This window comes from Zeus faber (genome assembly GCF_960531495.2).
Source record: "Zeus faber genome assembly, chromosome: 12".
In the NCBI taxonomy this organism is placed as follows: Eukaryota; Metazoa; Chordata; class Actinopteri; order Zeiformes; family Zeidae; genus Zeus; species Zeus faber.
In genome coordinates, this window is record NC_137196.1 from 15,579,168 (window position 1) to 15,596,378 (window position 17,211).

The window sequence follows — 17,211 nt, forward strand, 5'->3', positions numbered from 1 at the left end:
AATGTTTATTTTTTTTTTTAAGTAAGATAGACATATCAAAAAGTTTGGACTGCCTCTCAGCATTGGTAACGTGTCCCACATTGTTCCACACAAACAACCTCTTTGTCCCACATTTGGTTTGTTGCCATCTGGTCACTATTCCATGAAAGACAACATTTAATGAAGTCTATAAAACACAATCATCTGCCAACATGTCTGCTTATTTAAAGTGGATAATGTGTTTTTTTTTTTTTATAACTAGCTTATCACTTTTATAAAAAGACTACTGTTTATTTCCACGTCCTTATATAGAGTCATGGTTGTGTCATGGAGTTGCATCACAAATATTACAGAATAAAAGATGTATTGCAGCACCACCACAGTTTCATTATTTAGGTAAAACTATTTCCCCATACACTCAAAAAATCTAAAAACATTATTTTGAACTAAAATATGATCCTTTATTTGTTCGCTCAGTTTTGCTTCCCTCTTTCACACCAACTTATTTCCCCTACAAAACAAAGGAATTGCTGCTTTGAGTGACATCATTTAAGCCTTCAGAGAACCTCAATTGAAAAACCTGGTAAATTATCATATAATTTATTACTGATCATTTTATGTTTATAATGTTTGATGGGGTCTGTCAAGCATAACCTATCCACCCCGTCATTGATAATAGATAAAGAATACAGTTTTAAAATTAATTCTAAATATAAAATTTAGATTATTATATATTATTATATATTATTATTATTTTCTGTTATTTACTGCTATTTTTTAGCTGATGAATTTAACCCTGATTTTTTTTTTTGTGTGTAGCGGCCCTTTTAGGATGAAATATTCCACCCTGTCACATTCCCCCTCGTCATAAGTAATGCATGTTTAAGTCCTCGTCCACACTTATATAGTACGGGTATTTCTAAAAACGTAGGATTTTCTTCGCGTTTTGGCCCCTGTCCACACCAAAATGGCGTTTCGGGTCACTGAAAACGAAGTCCTTCTAGATTTTTCAAACCTCTGTTTTCTGTGTATTGGTGTGGACCAGTGAAACTGAGTTTTCGCAAAATAATGACATCATGACCTCTTTTTTCACATGGAAATGTTGTTACTCAATGTGTTGTTTCACACATAGAGCATGTGCCAGAAACCTACAAACAATGGCTGGCGCTGCCGCGATCAACGCTCCACTGACCACTGAGTGTCCCCGCTCCCTGTTTCTCCAAAAAAAACCCAATAATAACAGTGTGTTTTTATAGCAGATGTATTTATTGTAATTGAATGAAAAAAAAAAAGCACCATGCTTAACGGTGCGTAAAGGGGAGCTTGAAATCTGGACAACCCCGGTCAAACCGGGACGTCTGGTCACCGTAGTTTAATTACATGTTTGCAAGTAGCGTTACTTCATCATTGCACTGCTGTGCGGACGTGTATAATTACACTGCGACCAATAGTTCTATTTCACAAAGGCTCTGCCCTCTAGCTTTGTCTTTATTGGCTTCCCCCGCGTGCATGCGCGTTTGAATGAAGTTTTGAATGTACCCATAAACCTATTAGATGGGGCCTGCCCCTATAAAAGGGCCCTGCGCCCGCTATTCTGCTCCCCATTTTCTTCAGCGACCATTCACCGAAGAATGAAGATAAGTATCCTGAGATCAGAAGATCTGAAGATGAGCGATGCTAGCGTCCCTGCACGACGGCCCCTTTCAGGGCCAGGTTCCCTTGGATGGCAGTTCGAGGGATGCCCAGCATATTTGTTGCTGGTGATCCAACACGTGCAGTGCTTCGAATGCCTGGGCTCCTTCAACGGCAAACGGAGCCGAAGACCCTCTCTCTCCCCTGCATCGGGCGGATCCCCCACCGACTCATCTGCCGTAACTCGAATGGGTTGCCCCATGGATGAGTATGAGTTGGCAGGTTCACCCGGAGCATCAATAATCTCCTTGGCGCCAGACAGTTAGTCACTGTCCGTCTGCTCTGCGACGATTTCCCGAGGCTCAATCACTCAGCGGCGGTGAACGGTGAACCCCCACCGATGAGGTTCCTGATGAAATGGTGGGGGAGGTCTCTAAAACCATGTCTGCGGCCAAAGGGAATATCCTTTGCCAGTTCCCCGCCATCAATACACACCTAGACGAAGAGGATCTCTCATCTAGAGACCGGACTGGCAGTGTGGGGCACAATTGGCGGCCGCGGCAATTGCCCTCTTCAGCGCTTCCCTGGCACCTTGATGGCGGGCAAGGAGACTCTGTCTCTCTGGAGGAGATGGATGAGGCAGCAAGGACCTCCGGAGTCGTTCTGCACCTGTCACAAGCCCTGGCGGTATCGGCGAGGAGAGCCATGCTGTGGGCCATACAGAGCCAACGCGTGCTGTGGCTGGACCTGACTGCTCTCCCGGAGCCCGAAAAAATAAGGCTCATTAATGCGCAGTTGCGAGTGACGGTCTTATATGGACCCTCTTTCACTGAGCTGACCGAGCAGCTTCGCCACTCAGAGGAAGAGCGTGGAAAGGGAACTGTTTTGTTTTTTTAAGGTATGGCGACCCTGAGTCAGAGTCCGCTATTTGAGTTAGTGTTTTTCTTTATTTTTGCTGCTTGGTTGGGGTAAGTATGATTGGGCCAGGGATTCTCTCTGGCCTCGATTTGGTGTTGGGGGTTTGTGGTGTGAGGGTTGTGTGGTTTAAGCAGCCACACCTGTCTAGGTAATTGGGTCCGGGATCAGGGTGGCTGTTTGCCTGTTGCTCATTAGAACAATCAATGAGCAACAGGTAAAAGCATCCATCCCCACACACAAACAGTGAGAGCCTCTGTCATGATAAGTTTCCATCTGCTCTGCATCTTGCCACTCTCTACAATAAACTGGTGTGTTTGCAACATCTCTGCTTGTATGTCTGTTTGGAGGGCCCTAAAATCGGCACTTGGGTGGTGTGTGGCAGGCGGAAATTCCAACCATCCTACTGGCACACAAGCGTTTTTTTTTGTTTTGCCTTTATGGGAATAACCTACAGCCTAACCTACACCTACAATAAGTACCAGCAGTTAAGATTTGGTTATTCCCTAGCACCACGCACCTTTTCAAAGTGTGTGGAGTTGGCACTGATCCACTTCGGAGGAAAGGTATGAGAATATTGTTTTATCTGGATGATATTCTTCTGCTGTCTCACTCCCTAGAGGTAGTGAGAGTACACACCAAGTCCCTGGTGACACAGGGAAAAAGCAATCTTTTCCCAGGCAATGGGTGGATTACCTGGGCATTCATCGAGACTCCCAACCATGCAAGTCACATTGACAGCCCCTTGTCAGGACGCTATCGTCGCGGCGTTGGAACCTTCTACGGCTGGTGATGGCAGTGACCGTTATGCATTGTTAGGACTATCATCAGTGGGACACACAGTAGTACCGTTGGGTCTGGTTCACATGCACTCCATCCAGAGATGGTTCACTCGTCTGAAAATATTGTGCGTCACAAAAAACGTTTGTTGATCAGCGGCGATCTGAACCATTGGGTGAATTCCCGGGTCCCAGCCCTCGGTGCACCCCTGGGAACGACGCTAGTCACGTGACTATCTTCATGGATGCGTCACTGACGGGATGGGGAGGAACGACCACCCCTTCACAGTAGGGGGGGAGTGGTAGTTTGCCTCCCTTTTAAGGAACTGCAACATTCTAGTCAGGATAGACAACCAGTCAGTGGCAGCTTATATCAACTGACAAGGCAGAGTGAGGTCGGTGAATCTGCATTGCTCAGTGGCCAGACTGTGGCACTGGCCGCATGTCAATGTCCACAGCCTGTGCGCCCTTTACATTCCTGGAATACAGAATGTAGGAGCCGATCTGATGTCCTGCCGGGGTCATCTAAGAGCGAGTGGGGCATAAACCCGGGCATAGTTTGGCAGCTCTTGCGCCGCTTCGGAGAAGCACAGGTGGACCTATTTGCAACCAGGCAGAACACTGTGTCGGTTCTGGCAGTGTCTGCTCTGGTTCTCCCTTCACCGACGAATCCCCACTGGGAGTGGACACGTTAGCCCACACCCCCTGGCCTCGCGTGCTACTATACGCGTTCCCTCCGATCCACCTCATAGACCGCCGGCTAACGAGAGTGAGAGCGGAGAGAGCATGCCTCATTCTAGTAACCCTGCTCATGTCCGCACCTTGGTTCCCGGAGCTGGTCTAGCTGGCAGACCATGGCCGATAACTATGGTATCTCACAGGCAGAGGGAATGATAAAACAGCGCTCAATTCTCGGTCGGCCTCTGGTGGCCTGGTACCTGAGAGGTTAAGACTACAACAACGGGGCTTGTCATCTGCGGTGATTAATAGGAAACATTGTGCCAGGGCAGCTTCTACCAATACTGCGAAGTGGCAATCTTTTGAACGCTGAGGCAAAGGACAGAATGTCATTCCCAACTCATGCCCTGTGGAATAAACACTCTCCTCTCTCTAGTGGTTATTGGACATGGATTTGTCCCCTTCCAGTGTTAAGGTGTATGCATTGAATATTTTGGCCTGCCATGAGGGTTTTGGCGAAAAGCCAGCATTTAGACATCCCCTGATTAAACGCTTCCTACAGGGAGCAAGATGTTTGCGACTACCGTCACGCTCTTTCGCCCCAAAATGGGACCTGGCATTGGTTCTGCGCTGCCTCACAGGTGAGCCCTTTGAACCCGTTGACACCGTCCCTTTAAAACAGCTGTCTGTCAAAACAGCTGCCTTTTTATGAATGGCAATCTGATTAATTCTACGTTGACACCCAATCCGGCCTCTATACCAAAGAACATCAGGAGCTCCTATTGTTCTAGGGACATCACGCTTGACTCTTTCTACCCATCACAGCATGCTTACGGGGAAGATAAACGTCTCCATTGCGTATGTCCTATTCGCGCCTTGGATGCATATGTCTGACGCGCGGCGGATATACGAGCACAACTCAACTGTTTGTCTCCTATAGCAGGGTTACTATGGGAAAACCTCTGTCGAAACAGCGGCTTTCTCATTGGTTATGTGACGGCATCACACAAGTCTACACGGAAACGGTTCTGCCACCTGGTATCAAGGTTCACTCGACTTGCAGAGTGGTGGCGGCTGCTGCCCGGTTTGGAGCTATGTCAGTGGAAGACATTTGCAAGGCAGCATCATGGGCGTCACCATGCCCCTTTGTCAGACTTTATCTACTGGATGTATCTGGAGAATTTCTGTCCCCCCTCGGTGCTCCGCACAGCGTCCCTTGTTTAGTGCTTTCACGCACTACATTATGCAGATAAGTTAGTGTGATCTAAGTCAGTGTGATCTAACTTATCCAATATGCAGATGAGGATGGACAGTCCCAGCACATGATAACATATAACCGACGGTCCGGATACATCGCGGACCTGCTCATCCGGATATAAAAAGGAGGACAGACGGTTCCAGCACATGGTTGATCTAATCACCGGTCCGGATACATCGCAGACCTTCTCTGTCGGTTGGCCGGTTGTACCGGCAGAGCCATTGCCTTGTCTCTTGACAGCAGGGCATAGACTCAAGTGGCTTCGCCTTATGGCATTAAGGACGAAGCATGAGGGCAGAGCCTTTGTGAAATACAACAATAGTTAGCTTGCTCTAACTCAAGTTCTATGATTACAGGTGAAGCCCTCTAGCTTATCCTGCGCAGGGCCATTTTTATAGGGGCAGGCCACAGCTGATAGGCTGATGGCCTGATGGTTTTATCCCCACCCCCCTGGCCTGGCATGCTATTGTGCGTAATCACTGGGTGTCACGTCATTTCACTGCATATAATATGTATGACCGTATGTATATGTATGTGACAAATAACCTCTTGAATCTTGATTTTGAATCTTATGTGAGCGTTGTCAATTATTTTTGCGTGCTCTCGCGGATGGAGATATTTTCAAAAACACCGCTGGTGTGGACAGGATTTTTGTTTTTTAAACGTACCCATACACGTGTGGATGTGTGGACGAGGCCTAACATGTACATTAAACGATGAAATGTCAAAAGATGTATTCTTTGTTATTAAAAACTGTGAAAATAGAAGGGGCAAATGGCACCCATCTCATGGAATGACTCGGATCCATTATAAAGGCCACAAAGGAAGACATGTTGTTTGTTTTTTTCCCAATTGTACGACAGCCCTGCCCTTTACATCTTTTGGGTCAAACAAACGAATAAAAGGGACTTACACCACGTGAGCCAGGTTGAGAGGTTTCTCTGGTGTTTCGGGAAACATGGGGTGGAGCGGCTCTCGACTGGATGCACAGCTCAGCGACTTACTCAGCGCGTGGGTTAACTTCTTAGCAGGTGATTTCTGGGAGAAACACAGACGAGAGGTAACGATCATTCCAATCCACATGCGATCACGTTCCCTATAAATGTTTACATTATCTGTACTTAAGTACATACTCCCCTAAATTTCAAAGCAAATAACTACATTTTTTACTATATTACCTTTCTAACACAATCACATTCCATTGTTTTTTGGTTTTTTTTTATCAGGATATGTATTTATATTTGTATATTTATAGATTACTATGATAATCACTGATACTATTTCTTTTTTAATAAAAATCAGGATATACATGAGTACTCATCTGCAGAAAATAAGGTACTTTAGGCCATATTATAAAGTCACTGGGCGCTGGATATGACATGCACTTCTATTTTTAATACTTTAAGTACATTTAAGAGTAAGTACTTAATAAGCAAATAATTTGCTGAGGAACAATCGAGATTCTTCATGGTAAAATTGATGACCTTCCTTTTTTATTAAATGCATTTTGCTTGTTAGATTTTTTCTTTTAATGCAATTTTGTATATTTTATTTTATTGCTGTTTTTAAATGATTTTAATATTTTAATTATCTACTTTGTATTATGCATTTTTTGCTTTGCTTTTATTTTTTTATATTTGAAGACCTTTTAATGTAAAACACTTATTATTATTATTATTATTATTATTATTATTATTATTATTATTATTATATAATTTCACTCGGAAATCTAAATGTCAATGTGATCATTTCACTTTTACCAGAGTCATATCAGGGTATTTGTACTTTTACTCAAGTAAAAGGTCTGAGTACTTTTGAGCATTGAGAATTGTGTATATTTGTTTCTTTATTTATCTGACTGTTTATGTTTTGTATTTTTATTTAAAATGTTGGCTATTTGTATATATTTGACAATAAAAATGTATTGTATTGAATTTTTTCATGAATTTCTTTTTCTCAAAATTGTTATATATTTTTTTATTCGGACAGTTAAGCTTTTTCATGGTCTTCAGTGTAACGCAGACAAACCAAACCTCACCAGATCCCTACAAATCCCCAGTATATGTAAATGTAACCTGAAGGAATAAACTGACTGTTTCTGATTTCTGCACTACTAACACCCCTGTGTTGTCGTAAAGCAGAGGAAAAACAAACAAACAAACAAACAAAATGACTGCAATGACCGCACAGCTCGGTGCAGTCACACTCCCCTGCAGCCCTCCACCCCCTCCCCTCCTGCTTCTTACCCATGACGTGTACTCCTTCATTTGGTGCTGGTTGCTATGGGAACGGTTGGCATGCCCCCTCCAGAAGCAGTCCTGACAGAGCTGGTAATTATGACATTGCTGGCAGCGGTAGCGGAAGCCCATCATACTCTCAGTAAGGCAGTAGGAGCACTCGACTGGGTGAAAGACTGGGAGAGGAGGGGTCAAACATGCACGCTAAACAAACAGGCGAATCATTATGACACACACACACACACACACGCACACACACAGATGAATGAATACTGCATACAATCACACACACATCCGCACACAGGTACGTGCGTCCGCACACTGGAACACGCACAGGCAAACAACGCAGCTTGTGAGTGCAAACGGCGACGTTGATGTTGTGATTTAATGAGCGGGGACGGTTCGCCAGTCCCTGCAAGACCACTGATTTGATTTACGGAACGGGGCATAAAACGGAGAGAGAGAGAGAGAGAGAGAGAGGAAGAGAGAGAGAGAGAGAGAGAGAGAGAGAGGGAGAGAGAGAGAGAGAAAGGGAGGGAGACAGACAGAGAGGGACAGCTCAACCCTGACCAGTGTGTGCGGCGGAATCCAATTTTGTTCACATGAAGATGGCTGGTCTGATGGGGGCATCACACAATTAGATGCGCGCACACGCACACGCACACACTCACACACACAATGTCCCTTCCCATCAATGCTACCACCAGGGGTCTTACTCCACTGTATATGATGTGAATGCACATTTGTTTGTTTTTCTGTGTGATTATTTGCCTTATGATCACATACATGCTGATGTGAATATGTGTGTTTCCCGTGTGTGTGTGTGTGTGTGTGTGTGTGTGTGTGTGTGTGTGCTGAGGCCACGTTTCTCCTCACCATTCTCCACGTTGGCGAGCCGATGCATGAGCGGCAGCCACACCAGACACTGAGGGGAAGGGTCTGACATCAAAGTATCCAGGAATGTGTTGAGGGAAACCGTTTTCTGCGCACACCCCAAACAGAGGAGAGAGCGTGACGACTCGTATTCCATAATAATAATAATAGCGATCAATGAGGAGTAGCGGGCGGAGCCAGTTCTGTCGGACAACTCGACGGCGCCACACGCCCACCCCCCCCCCCCTGTTCTACCTGCTTCACCCGCCTTGCTCCGCCCCCTCCACCTCCCCCCTGCATCCACCTGTTGGGCTCTACTCCCCTATCCAGTGCAGGGATTCAAGCTCATCGCTCCAGTATTTCTACATCACTAAGTACGTCTGTTTGCTGTATACATCCCCGGGAGTGACGAGCAGTGGAGCCCCGGACGCCCAACCTCAAATATACGTAGTGTAGATCATTTTAAAGTCAATTTAAGAGTTGTCCGTCAGAACTGCATTCATAGATTTTGTTTTGCAGACGTTGCACGCGGCTCTCACCTGCTGTGCAAAGCATGTCCTCGCAGCTTGCTCGCTATACCCGAAGGAGGGTCCTTCGAAGACGGCCATGGGTAATTTGAGAACCTCTCTCAGAAACTGGTCAAACTGGGAGTACACCATCATCCCGGCCGGATCGGAAATCTGAGAAAAAACGTCTTTGCGCGCGTGCACAAAGGGAGAGGCATTTCAAAACGAATCAAACTAATTGTCAGTTGTACCGACAGTCGCCTAATTGCTGCCGAACACAACGCAATCATCCCACTTAGTTGTAAAAACAAATCAAAGCAAGGTTGCGATTCGAATCAATTATTGCACTACACCAGCTAAGATGGCCCCCCTCCTAGTTCTTAATTTTTTTTTTCCCTTCACAAGCCATTGCTGCCGACGCTTCATCAGATTTTGTCGAATTATGTAATAGGACGTGTGCTTCAGATTATGAATAATGACTTCTCCCAGCCATGAAGAGCCGAGCCGGGCCTATTTTTCGAGGAACAATAACCTCGGCAGACAGAGATCTCACAAGATACCGTCTCTAATGAGTGTTCATTAGGCATTCCAACGTGGTCTATTTAGATAAACCCCTCCCCACCCACCCCAAAAAAAAAACGCTGAAAACTTTTTACAAAAGCGATTAATTAATTCATCGCGGTTACAAGTGGGTAATTTTTGGTCGTTTTCATTTCATCAATCCACAATTAAAGTTTAATAAACGCTTTACCGGGCTGCTTACATCTTAATTTGTCCAAAATCTTTCCCCCGCAGATGGTCGCGAGAACCGTCTTCACAACAAAGACGGATATCTTTCCCAGGCCTTCCCTAAGAAAAGAGGAGATTCACGTTGCAACACGGTTAATTCTTTTGAATTCTGCATCGCCAGCCCGAGTGCTTCAGGAGGCTGTGAACAACAACTGCAACATTTTGCTCGGAACGTGTGGAAAACTTTGAAACTTGATAGTTGACATTTTTAAGAGTCGTCTCATGTTTTAGCTTTGACACTTTTTTTCCCACCGTAACTTTACGTGTACAGTATATATTTTTGTATTTTACACTCCCTTATATATGTTGATATGACGTACGGGTCGTAGGCCGCCAGCAGGAAGTTTAGCAGCAGGCTGATGGAGTGCTCCACATTGATCTGGTGGGTGGTGGGCTGACGCTTGTTCAGCTGATAAAAGATAGTCGAAATTATGGCTTCTAGGCGAGCCACAGTGAACTCAGTGCTGAGGTCCAGGGTGTTGAGGCCGTTCTCTCGGAAGGCTTCAATAACATTCCAAATATCAACTAAATGTACTGGGAAGACATTTCAAACAGCAACAACGGGTTAAAACCTTTTTTTTTGGGGGGGGGCGGCGAAAGATATCGCACATTGCAATGCATGAAAAGGAAATAGAAGAAGGGGAAAGGGATCTGATCGTCGCACTCACGGTTGCATTTCTTCTGCACGAATCTTAATTTGCAAGCCGTTCTGTACGTTGAGAGTCTTATGGAGTCCAACTCTTGCGCTCCTGATAGATATAGAGAGAGAGAGAGAGAGAGAGAGAGAGGGAAATAGAGAGAGAGACCGACAGAGATAGATAAATAGATAGATAGACGGACAGGTAGACGGACAGGTAGACAGACAGACAGATGGACGGACAGGCAACCAGACAGACAGACAGACAGGCAAACAGACAGACAGATAATAGATAGATGGATAGATAGATAGATGGACAGACAGACAAACAGACAGACAGACAGATAGATGATAGATAGATAGATAGATAGATAACGAAAAAATAATTGTCAATATGTAATAAATGTAGTTTGTTTATAAAAAACAATAAAGCTCTGTATCAACGATCCACATTCTGACAAAAGTAGGAAATTGGGCGTGTCTGCATAAATATATGTTAATAATTTATATTTAAATTAAAATATTAATAATAATTAATCGCGATTAATTGCATGATATGTGCTCGATTAATCACGAATAACTGCAATGTTTGAATTGACTCAAATTTTACTCTTAAAAAAAGATTTCTCTATTTAAAAAGCAGTGTATGGAGTTTAACGCTTTATTGCATTATTGTTCTGTATAACTATTTTGTGAAGCGGGTGATATTTAAATGGAAACACCACTTGACAGAAGTTGTCGACCTGTGGAGATTAGCTCCACGGCGGGAAAGCAGGCCTGCCACATTCACTTTTCTTAAAGGTTGCAGAAGAGGATCCAGCGATGAGCAACGCCGTCCGGTAGAGACCGCGCTGCAACGTGGATCCCCGACACTTACTCATCTCGGCAAACAGTTGCCTCCTGTCTGCCATGGTGTCACCGCTCGGGCCGCGATCTTCAATCATTCTGGTCGGGAGCAGAGAAGGTCAAGTTAGCGTCCGTGCAACCGCCGCTGCTGCTGTTATCCCCGGATCGGCCGCTAATGGGTCGTTTTAAAGCCTCGCCGTTTTCCGGCCGCGCGGATCAGGCTCTATATGCATTAGAAATCCACCGTGACGACGGCGGTGGCTCTGTCACGCCGATCGCACGATAGCGACGGCGGAGTGATCGTCGTGAACGTTTGACAAAAAAAAAAACAACAACAAAAAAAAACAAAAAAACTCATCTCGGGGCTCACGGTGACTCCGTTCCATCTCACGCCATGCATAATTTATCATCCCTTATTCATAAATAATTTCATCACCACGCAAAGCCTCGCATGGGACACGTGGGATCGTTGCTATTTCGATCCGCGGCGCCACGTTAGAATGGGGTTTCGGAGCATTGAAATCATTGCACACAAGTCTCATATCATTCACCGTTGTTGTGGTTATAACTCTGGCATACTGTATATCCACGGCAGGGATATAAACGGTCGTAAATGGGAGGTGTGGGGGAAGTGAAAAAACCTTATGTAAGACAAGGACAAGTCTTTGAGAGGGACAGAGGTAGCACGGAGAATGCACACAGCATGCCTCGCTGCACACTGTCCAAGGCAATCTAATACACCTCGTCATGTGGTTTGTTGCCATAGCAGCAAAGAACCCGGCAGCTCCGTTCCTAAAAAACAGAGTGCCGGTCGCCAAAGTTGGCAGAGAAAAAAAGTTTTATCTCCGGGTAAATATCCATTTCCGCTCGGTGAGATAATTCGGAGCAGGTTCACGCGCCGTCCGCGCTGGCTCGGCACCTTTAATAAACTCTCTCTGGTAGAACGAGCTGGAATGCAGCGGGTGACCTTGGCGTAGAAATATCCATTATGTGTCGATATCACTTAAAAGTGCGCCTGCCTGTTGGCATTCCTGCTCTCTTTTGACGACAGACTAAAGTATTGTGTTAGTGTTGTTTTGTTTAGCTATTTTCTTTTTTTTTTACGTTTGCCTCCTCCCATTAAATTTCATTTCATGCAACTGAGCGATCCATAATGACATCAGTCAAACGAATGACCTCTGCAAACACGTGTATTTCAGTGATTGCTGCGCGTTCTCCCACGCGGTTGCAGTAAATGTTCAAGCTATGTGTGCGGGGTCGACCCGGATATTACTTGGAAATCTCCATCTCGCCTCCCGCGGACTTAAGCGTGTATTTTCGAGCAATCGCCGGGCAATCGTCTAAGCTTTGGCGCAGATTCCTGTTCTGATTTCAGTGTCCGAAATAACAGGTCGATAGAGGCTCTTCTGCCCGGTCAAGCGCAGACGTGAACCCCCAAGCACATGCATAAAAATGACAACAACACAAAGAACGCGCAAGCTTGGCTGCATTCCCTTAAAAAAAAAAAAAACAAACAAAAAAAAAAACCAAAAAAACCTCCCCGACCAGATGAACTCGATGCTCATGCGAATCCTTTTCGAAACTGGCGGACGGGGCAACGAAGGCCGCCGCCGACTGAGCCGGGGCTCCTGGAAGATGTCCGGAATGAGAAACTGTCAGCGGGGGGACACAGGGGCCTGTGTCGCCTCTATCTTTAACTACAAATGGAGGGGAGGCTCCAAAATTCCCTGTCGCGCACTCCAGCCGGCTCTCCAGTTGCAGTCCCCCCCTTTCCAAACCTCTCCCCTGGCACCCGCCCAGCACACACCACTCCGTGCCACCGTCGCCCTGCCAGCGTGATGAAATAACTACCTTTTAAAGGAGCCAGCTATTGACCAGTACCGCCGTGCCAAAAACCGACGTAAAGGCCCCCGGTGTGATTACTCGTCATCTGTTGATCGGATGAGGAGGACTGCGCCCGTCCAGAATTTCCACGCCGCCCCGTGAGCATCAGCTCGCTGGCTGGGTGTTTCGATTACGGGTCTTTTGAGTCGCGGGGACGCGGCTTTTTCGGCCACGTTCGTCCGTTTGGACCGCACTTGTATCTGCGGTGAGCTGATCTGGAACAGCCTTGCTCCGTGGTGATCACCGCAGCTGTTCATGGCCCCCACCCCTCACACTGTGTTATTTTTACGTCCGGGGTGTATTAACCCACTCTATTTTCAAACCCTTTACAGGGGAACTGTGGCCAGTAAACTGTTGACTTGACCGTCCGTGCGCTCGCACAACAGAAGAAAATGTAGATTATCATGAGTGGGTGCGGAGCAAATCCCAGGTGGGAGTGCGGCGTCTCTCCGGACTCACTTTTTCTTTTTGTGACCGGTACCAGCCGGTGCTGTGTGCCGGAGGGCCCCGCCACACTGTCCCCCTGCACATCACCATGGTTTCCACTCCGAAAAGCCCAAAGCTCTGGAACCCTGATGTTTATGTGTGTGTGTGTGTGTGTGTGTGTGTGTGTGTGTGTGTGTGTGTGTGTGTGTGTGTGTGTGCGCGCGTGCAGTGGCATTGGTGGCTGCTCCTCTGCTGTTTTTGCATTCCTCGGGTGAAACTTTGAGCAGTCTCGGTCTCAGACCCGGATTAGCGGCGGTAATGTAAACAACTATGTTGATTCGAAAGAAGGTCCAGTTTGTCCGCTGCACGCCTGTCATCACCCTGTTTAAGCATTTATCACTTTTTTTTTTTCACAGTCTCACACACACACACACACACACACACACACACACAAAAACATTGGATCAACTTAGAAAAAAAAATGTTTGCTTCATTTTTAAGAGAAGACCCAAGAAAAAAATACACATTTAACAAATGAAAGCCTTTTTTTTTTAAATTGATCCAATGACTGCAAGCCAATGGCTTTTTATTTCACTGCATGATGGGGTTGATCGAGTCAGCCGTGGGACTTACTGGACGAAGAGCAAACAACTCGCAGCGAGACATTAGGAAAACACCGAATGTACTCGTAGCACAGCATGTTAAAAAGGGCAACAGGCAGCCGAACAGCTGATGAGGGTCTGGAAGCGTCACCTGCCGCGACTGACGCCCAGATTGCAGCTCCGACGACAACCACAAAAAAACATCAAGCCCCCTCCGCCCCCCCCCCCCCCTCCCCGGTGCATCTCTCCGACCGTTTCGATCTATTCTCCGCGATCCGAACCGGTCGTCGTTATACTTCTAATCTCTCTAAAACTTAGCACCGCTGAGGGGGACGTCACCCGGAGCGCCGGAGTGAACGGACGTGGCTGCCCGCACGCAGCGGCGCTCACGCCAGACTCACCGGGATCTCGGGGCATAGTCGCGCAAACGCCGGCGATCCGCGATCCGGGGGAGGGGAGACGACTCAGATGCAATCGGTCGCATCCAGAGGTGTGGCGATCCCTGTTTTCCCCCGCGCGAGGGTGCCTTCCATCCCCGCGCGTCTCCGTCCGTCGCGCGTCGCGCCGTGGAAATCGTTCCGCGGAGCAGCCTCCGCCGGTGCGCGGCCCGAGAGGTGACGTAATGCGGAATCTCTCCGCTTGCGTCAGGGTCTTTATAGTGGATGTGCGGCGTAATACGTCGCTCAGGTAGAGAAGGAGGAAAGAAAAAAAAGAAAAAAGAAAAGAAAATCACAGAAAACTCCCGTTAATGTGCACTTTTCTTCTACTTCAGAGTTAAAAAAAACAACAAAAAAAAAAAGTTAATTATTTTTGCTTTGACATTTCTGAGTTCATAACAATAAAATAATGAGAATAAAAATTGAAATAATGTCAATATGCCATAAACCATAAAATTAAGTATTTTTTAAGAAATTGACAATAATAATAAGAAGAAGAAGAAGAAGAAAAAGAAGAATTATAACAATTTATTTATTGTTATTTTTTAGGTTGGTTGTTTGTTGTATATTATTATTATTATAACACACCATCCCAACCCAGCCCGATCGACAATAAATTATAAACCTCTGTATCAACAATTCACAAAATTCACAAAATCGGGGATTCACAAAACATGTACAATATTATATACGACATACAAAATATGTACATTTGAGGTGGAAAATAAAATGCTTATAAAGAGATAGTATACACATGCATAGGCCGACACTAATTACACAACTTGCCACAAGAAATATATCGTGGAGGAAAAAAATAATAAATTGACTATTTAAGGTTTCATTGAAATTGATTTGTTTTTAATCCGTGTTATGTCTCAATCCCATCCACCGTAACCGGCTTCCACATGGACCGTGTCCCGTTGGAAATACAGTCTTGTTTTGATAACCTGTTTAATCACCAAATCCACAAATCAAATCCATTGGGTTCACGGTGTTTTGTCATTGTTATCCAGAATATAGCCTATTATATTCCATTATATCCTACTTTCTTTTTTTGAATACCATACTGTATTATATTCCTCCGCAACAAGGCAACCCAAAAAGACTACCTACACTGCTGAACAATTACGCAGCGCAGTTCTCTTGAACGCAGCTCACTTACGCTGGGCTCTTTGTTGCTAGGCAACCGCAGTATTGGAGCCTGACTGCACGTCAACGTAACGTCAAGATCAGCACTGGTAGTAAGTTGCAAACTCTCTGTTGTCTCATTCGGAATAATAATAATAATAATAATAATAATAATAATAATAATAATGATGATGATGATGGCTTATTATAATAATAATAATAATAATAATAATAATAATAATAATAATAATTATTATTATTATTATTATTATTATAATAATAATAATAATAATTATTATTATTATCGTTGTTGTTATTATTATTATAATCATAATCATAAAAAAAATTCAAGATTCAAGAGTGATGATAATAATGATAATAATAATAATAATAATAATAATAATAATAATGATAATATAATTATAATAATAATAATGGTGATAATAATAATAATGAGAATGAGAATATAATTATAATAATAATGGTGATACTAATAATAATAATGATAATGATAATAATAATGATAATAATGGTGATAACAACAACAATAATAATAATAATAATAATAATAATAATTATAATAATAATGCTAATAATGGTGACAATAATAATAATAATGATAATAATAATAATAAGAATAAGAATAAGAATAAGAATAATGATGATGATGATGATAATAACACTACTACTACTACTACTACTACTACTACTACTAATAATAATAATAATAATGATAATGATAATAAAAAAAAAAATAATAATAATGCCAATAATGGTGATGATATAATAATAATAATAATAATAATAATAATAATGATGATGATGATGATGGCTTATTATAATTATAATTATAATTATAATTATAATAATAATAATTATAATTATAATAATAATAATAATAATTATTATTATTATTATTATTATCGTTGTTGTTATTATTATTATAATCATAATCAAAAAAAAATTCAAGATTCAAGAGTGATGATAATAATGATAATAATAATAATAATAATAATAATAATAATAATAATAATAATAATAATATAATTATAATAATGGTGATAATAATAATAATGATAATGAGAATATAATTATAATAATAATAATGGTGATACTAATAATAATAATGATAATGATTATTATTATTATTATTATAATAATAATAATTATTATTATTATTATTATCGTTGTTGTTATTATTATTATAATCATAATCATAAAAAAAATTCAAGATTCAAGAGTGATGATAATAATGATAATAATAATAATAATAATAATAATAATAATGATAATATAATTATAATAATAATAATGGTGATAATAATAATAATGAGAATGAGAATATAATTATAATAATAATGGTGATACTAATAATAATAATGATAATGATAATAATAATGATAATAATGGTGATAACAACAACAATAATAATAATAAAAATAATAATAATAATAATAATAATAATAATTATAATAGTAATGCTAATAATGGTGACAATAATAATAATAATGATAATAATAAGAAGAAGAATAAGAATAAGAATAATGATGATGATGATGATAATAACACTACTACTACTACTACTACTACTACTAATAATAATAA

The 17,211-nt window shown here is 42.8% G+C and overlaps 1 protein-coding gene across 7 annotated transcripts in view; it reads right to left on the bottom strand.

The window, feature by feature from the left end:
• The window catches only part of dtna (dystrobrevin, alpha), a 28,633-nt gene extending 14,017 nt beyond the window's left edge, over positions 1–14,616 (bottom strand). For 3 of the 7 annotated variants that reach the window (XR_013844421.1, XM_080010808.1, XM_080010806.1), the window contains exons 1-9: positions 14,443–14,616; positions 11,161–11,228; positions 10,315–10,395; positions 9,967–10,180; positions 9,621–9,706; positions 8,891–9,045; positions 8,355–8,460; positions 7,488–7,654; positions 6,155–6,279 (exon numbers count right to left, since the gene is read on the bottom strand). Coding sequence is in view for 6 of the 7 variants with exons in the window: in XM_080010808.1 (XP_079866934.1) it covers positions 6,155–6,279; positions 7,488–7,654; positions 8,355–8,460; positions 8,891–9,045; positions 9,621–9,706; positions 9,967–10,180; positions 10,315–10,395; positions 11,161–11,228; positions 14,443–14,525 (1,085 nt within the window). In the remaining variant the exon portion in view is untranslated. Of the gene's footprint in view, positions 1–6,154; positions 6,280–7,487; positions 7,655–8,354; positions 8,461–8,890; positions 9,046–9,620; positions 9,707–9,966; positions 10,181–10,314; positions 10,396–11,160; positions 11,229–12,674; positions 12,772–12,980; positions 13,196–13,472; positions 13,495–14,442 lie in introns of those variants that run through there. The other 4 variants (XM_080010807.1, XM_080010811.1, XM_080010810.1 and 1 more) reach the window with 4 other exon arrangements.
• Between the last annotated feature and the right edge of the window lie 2,595 nt (positions 14,617–17,211).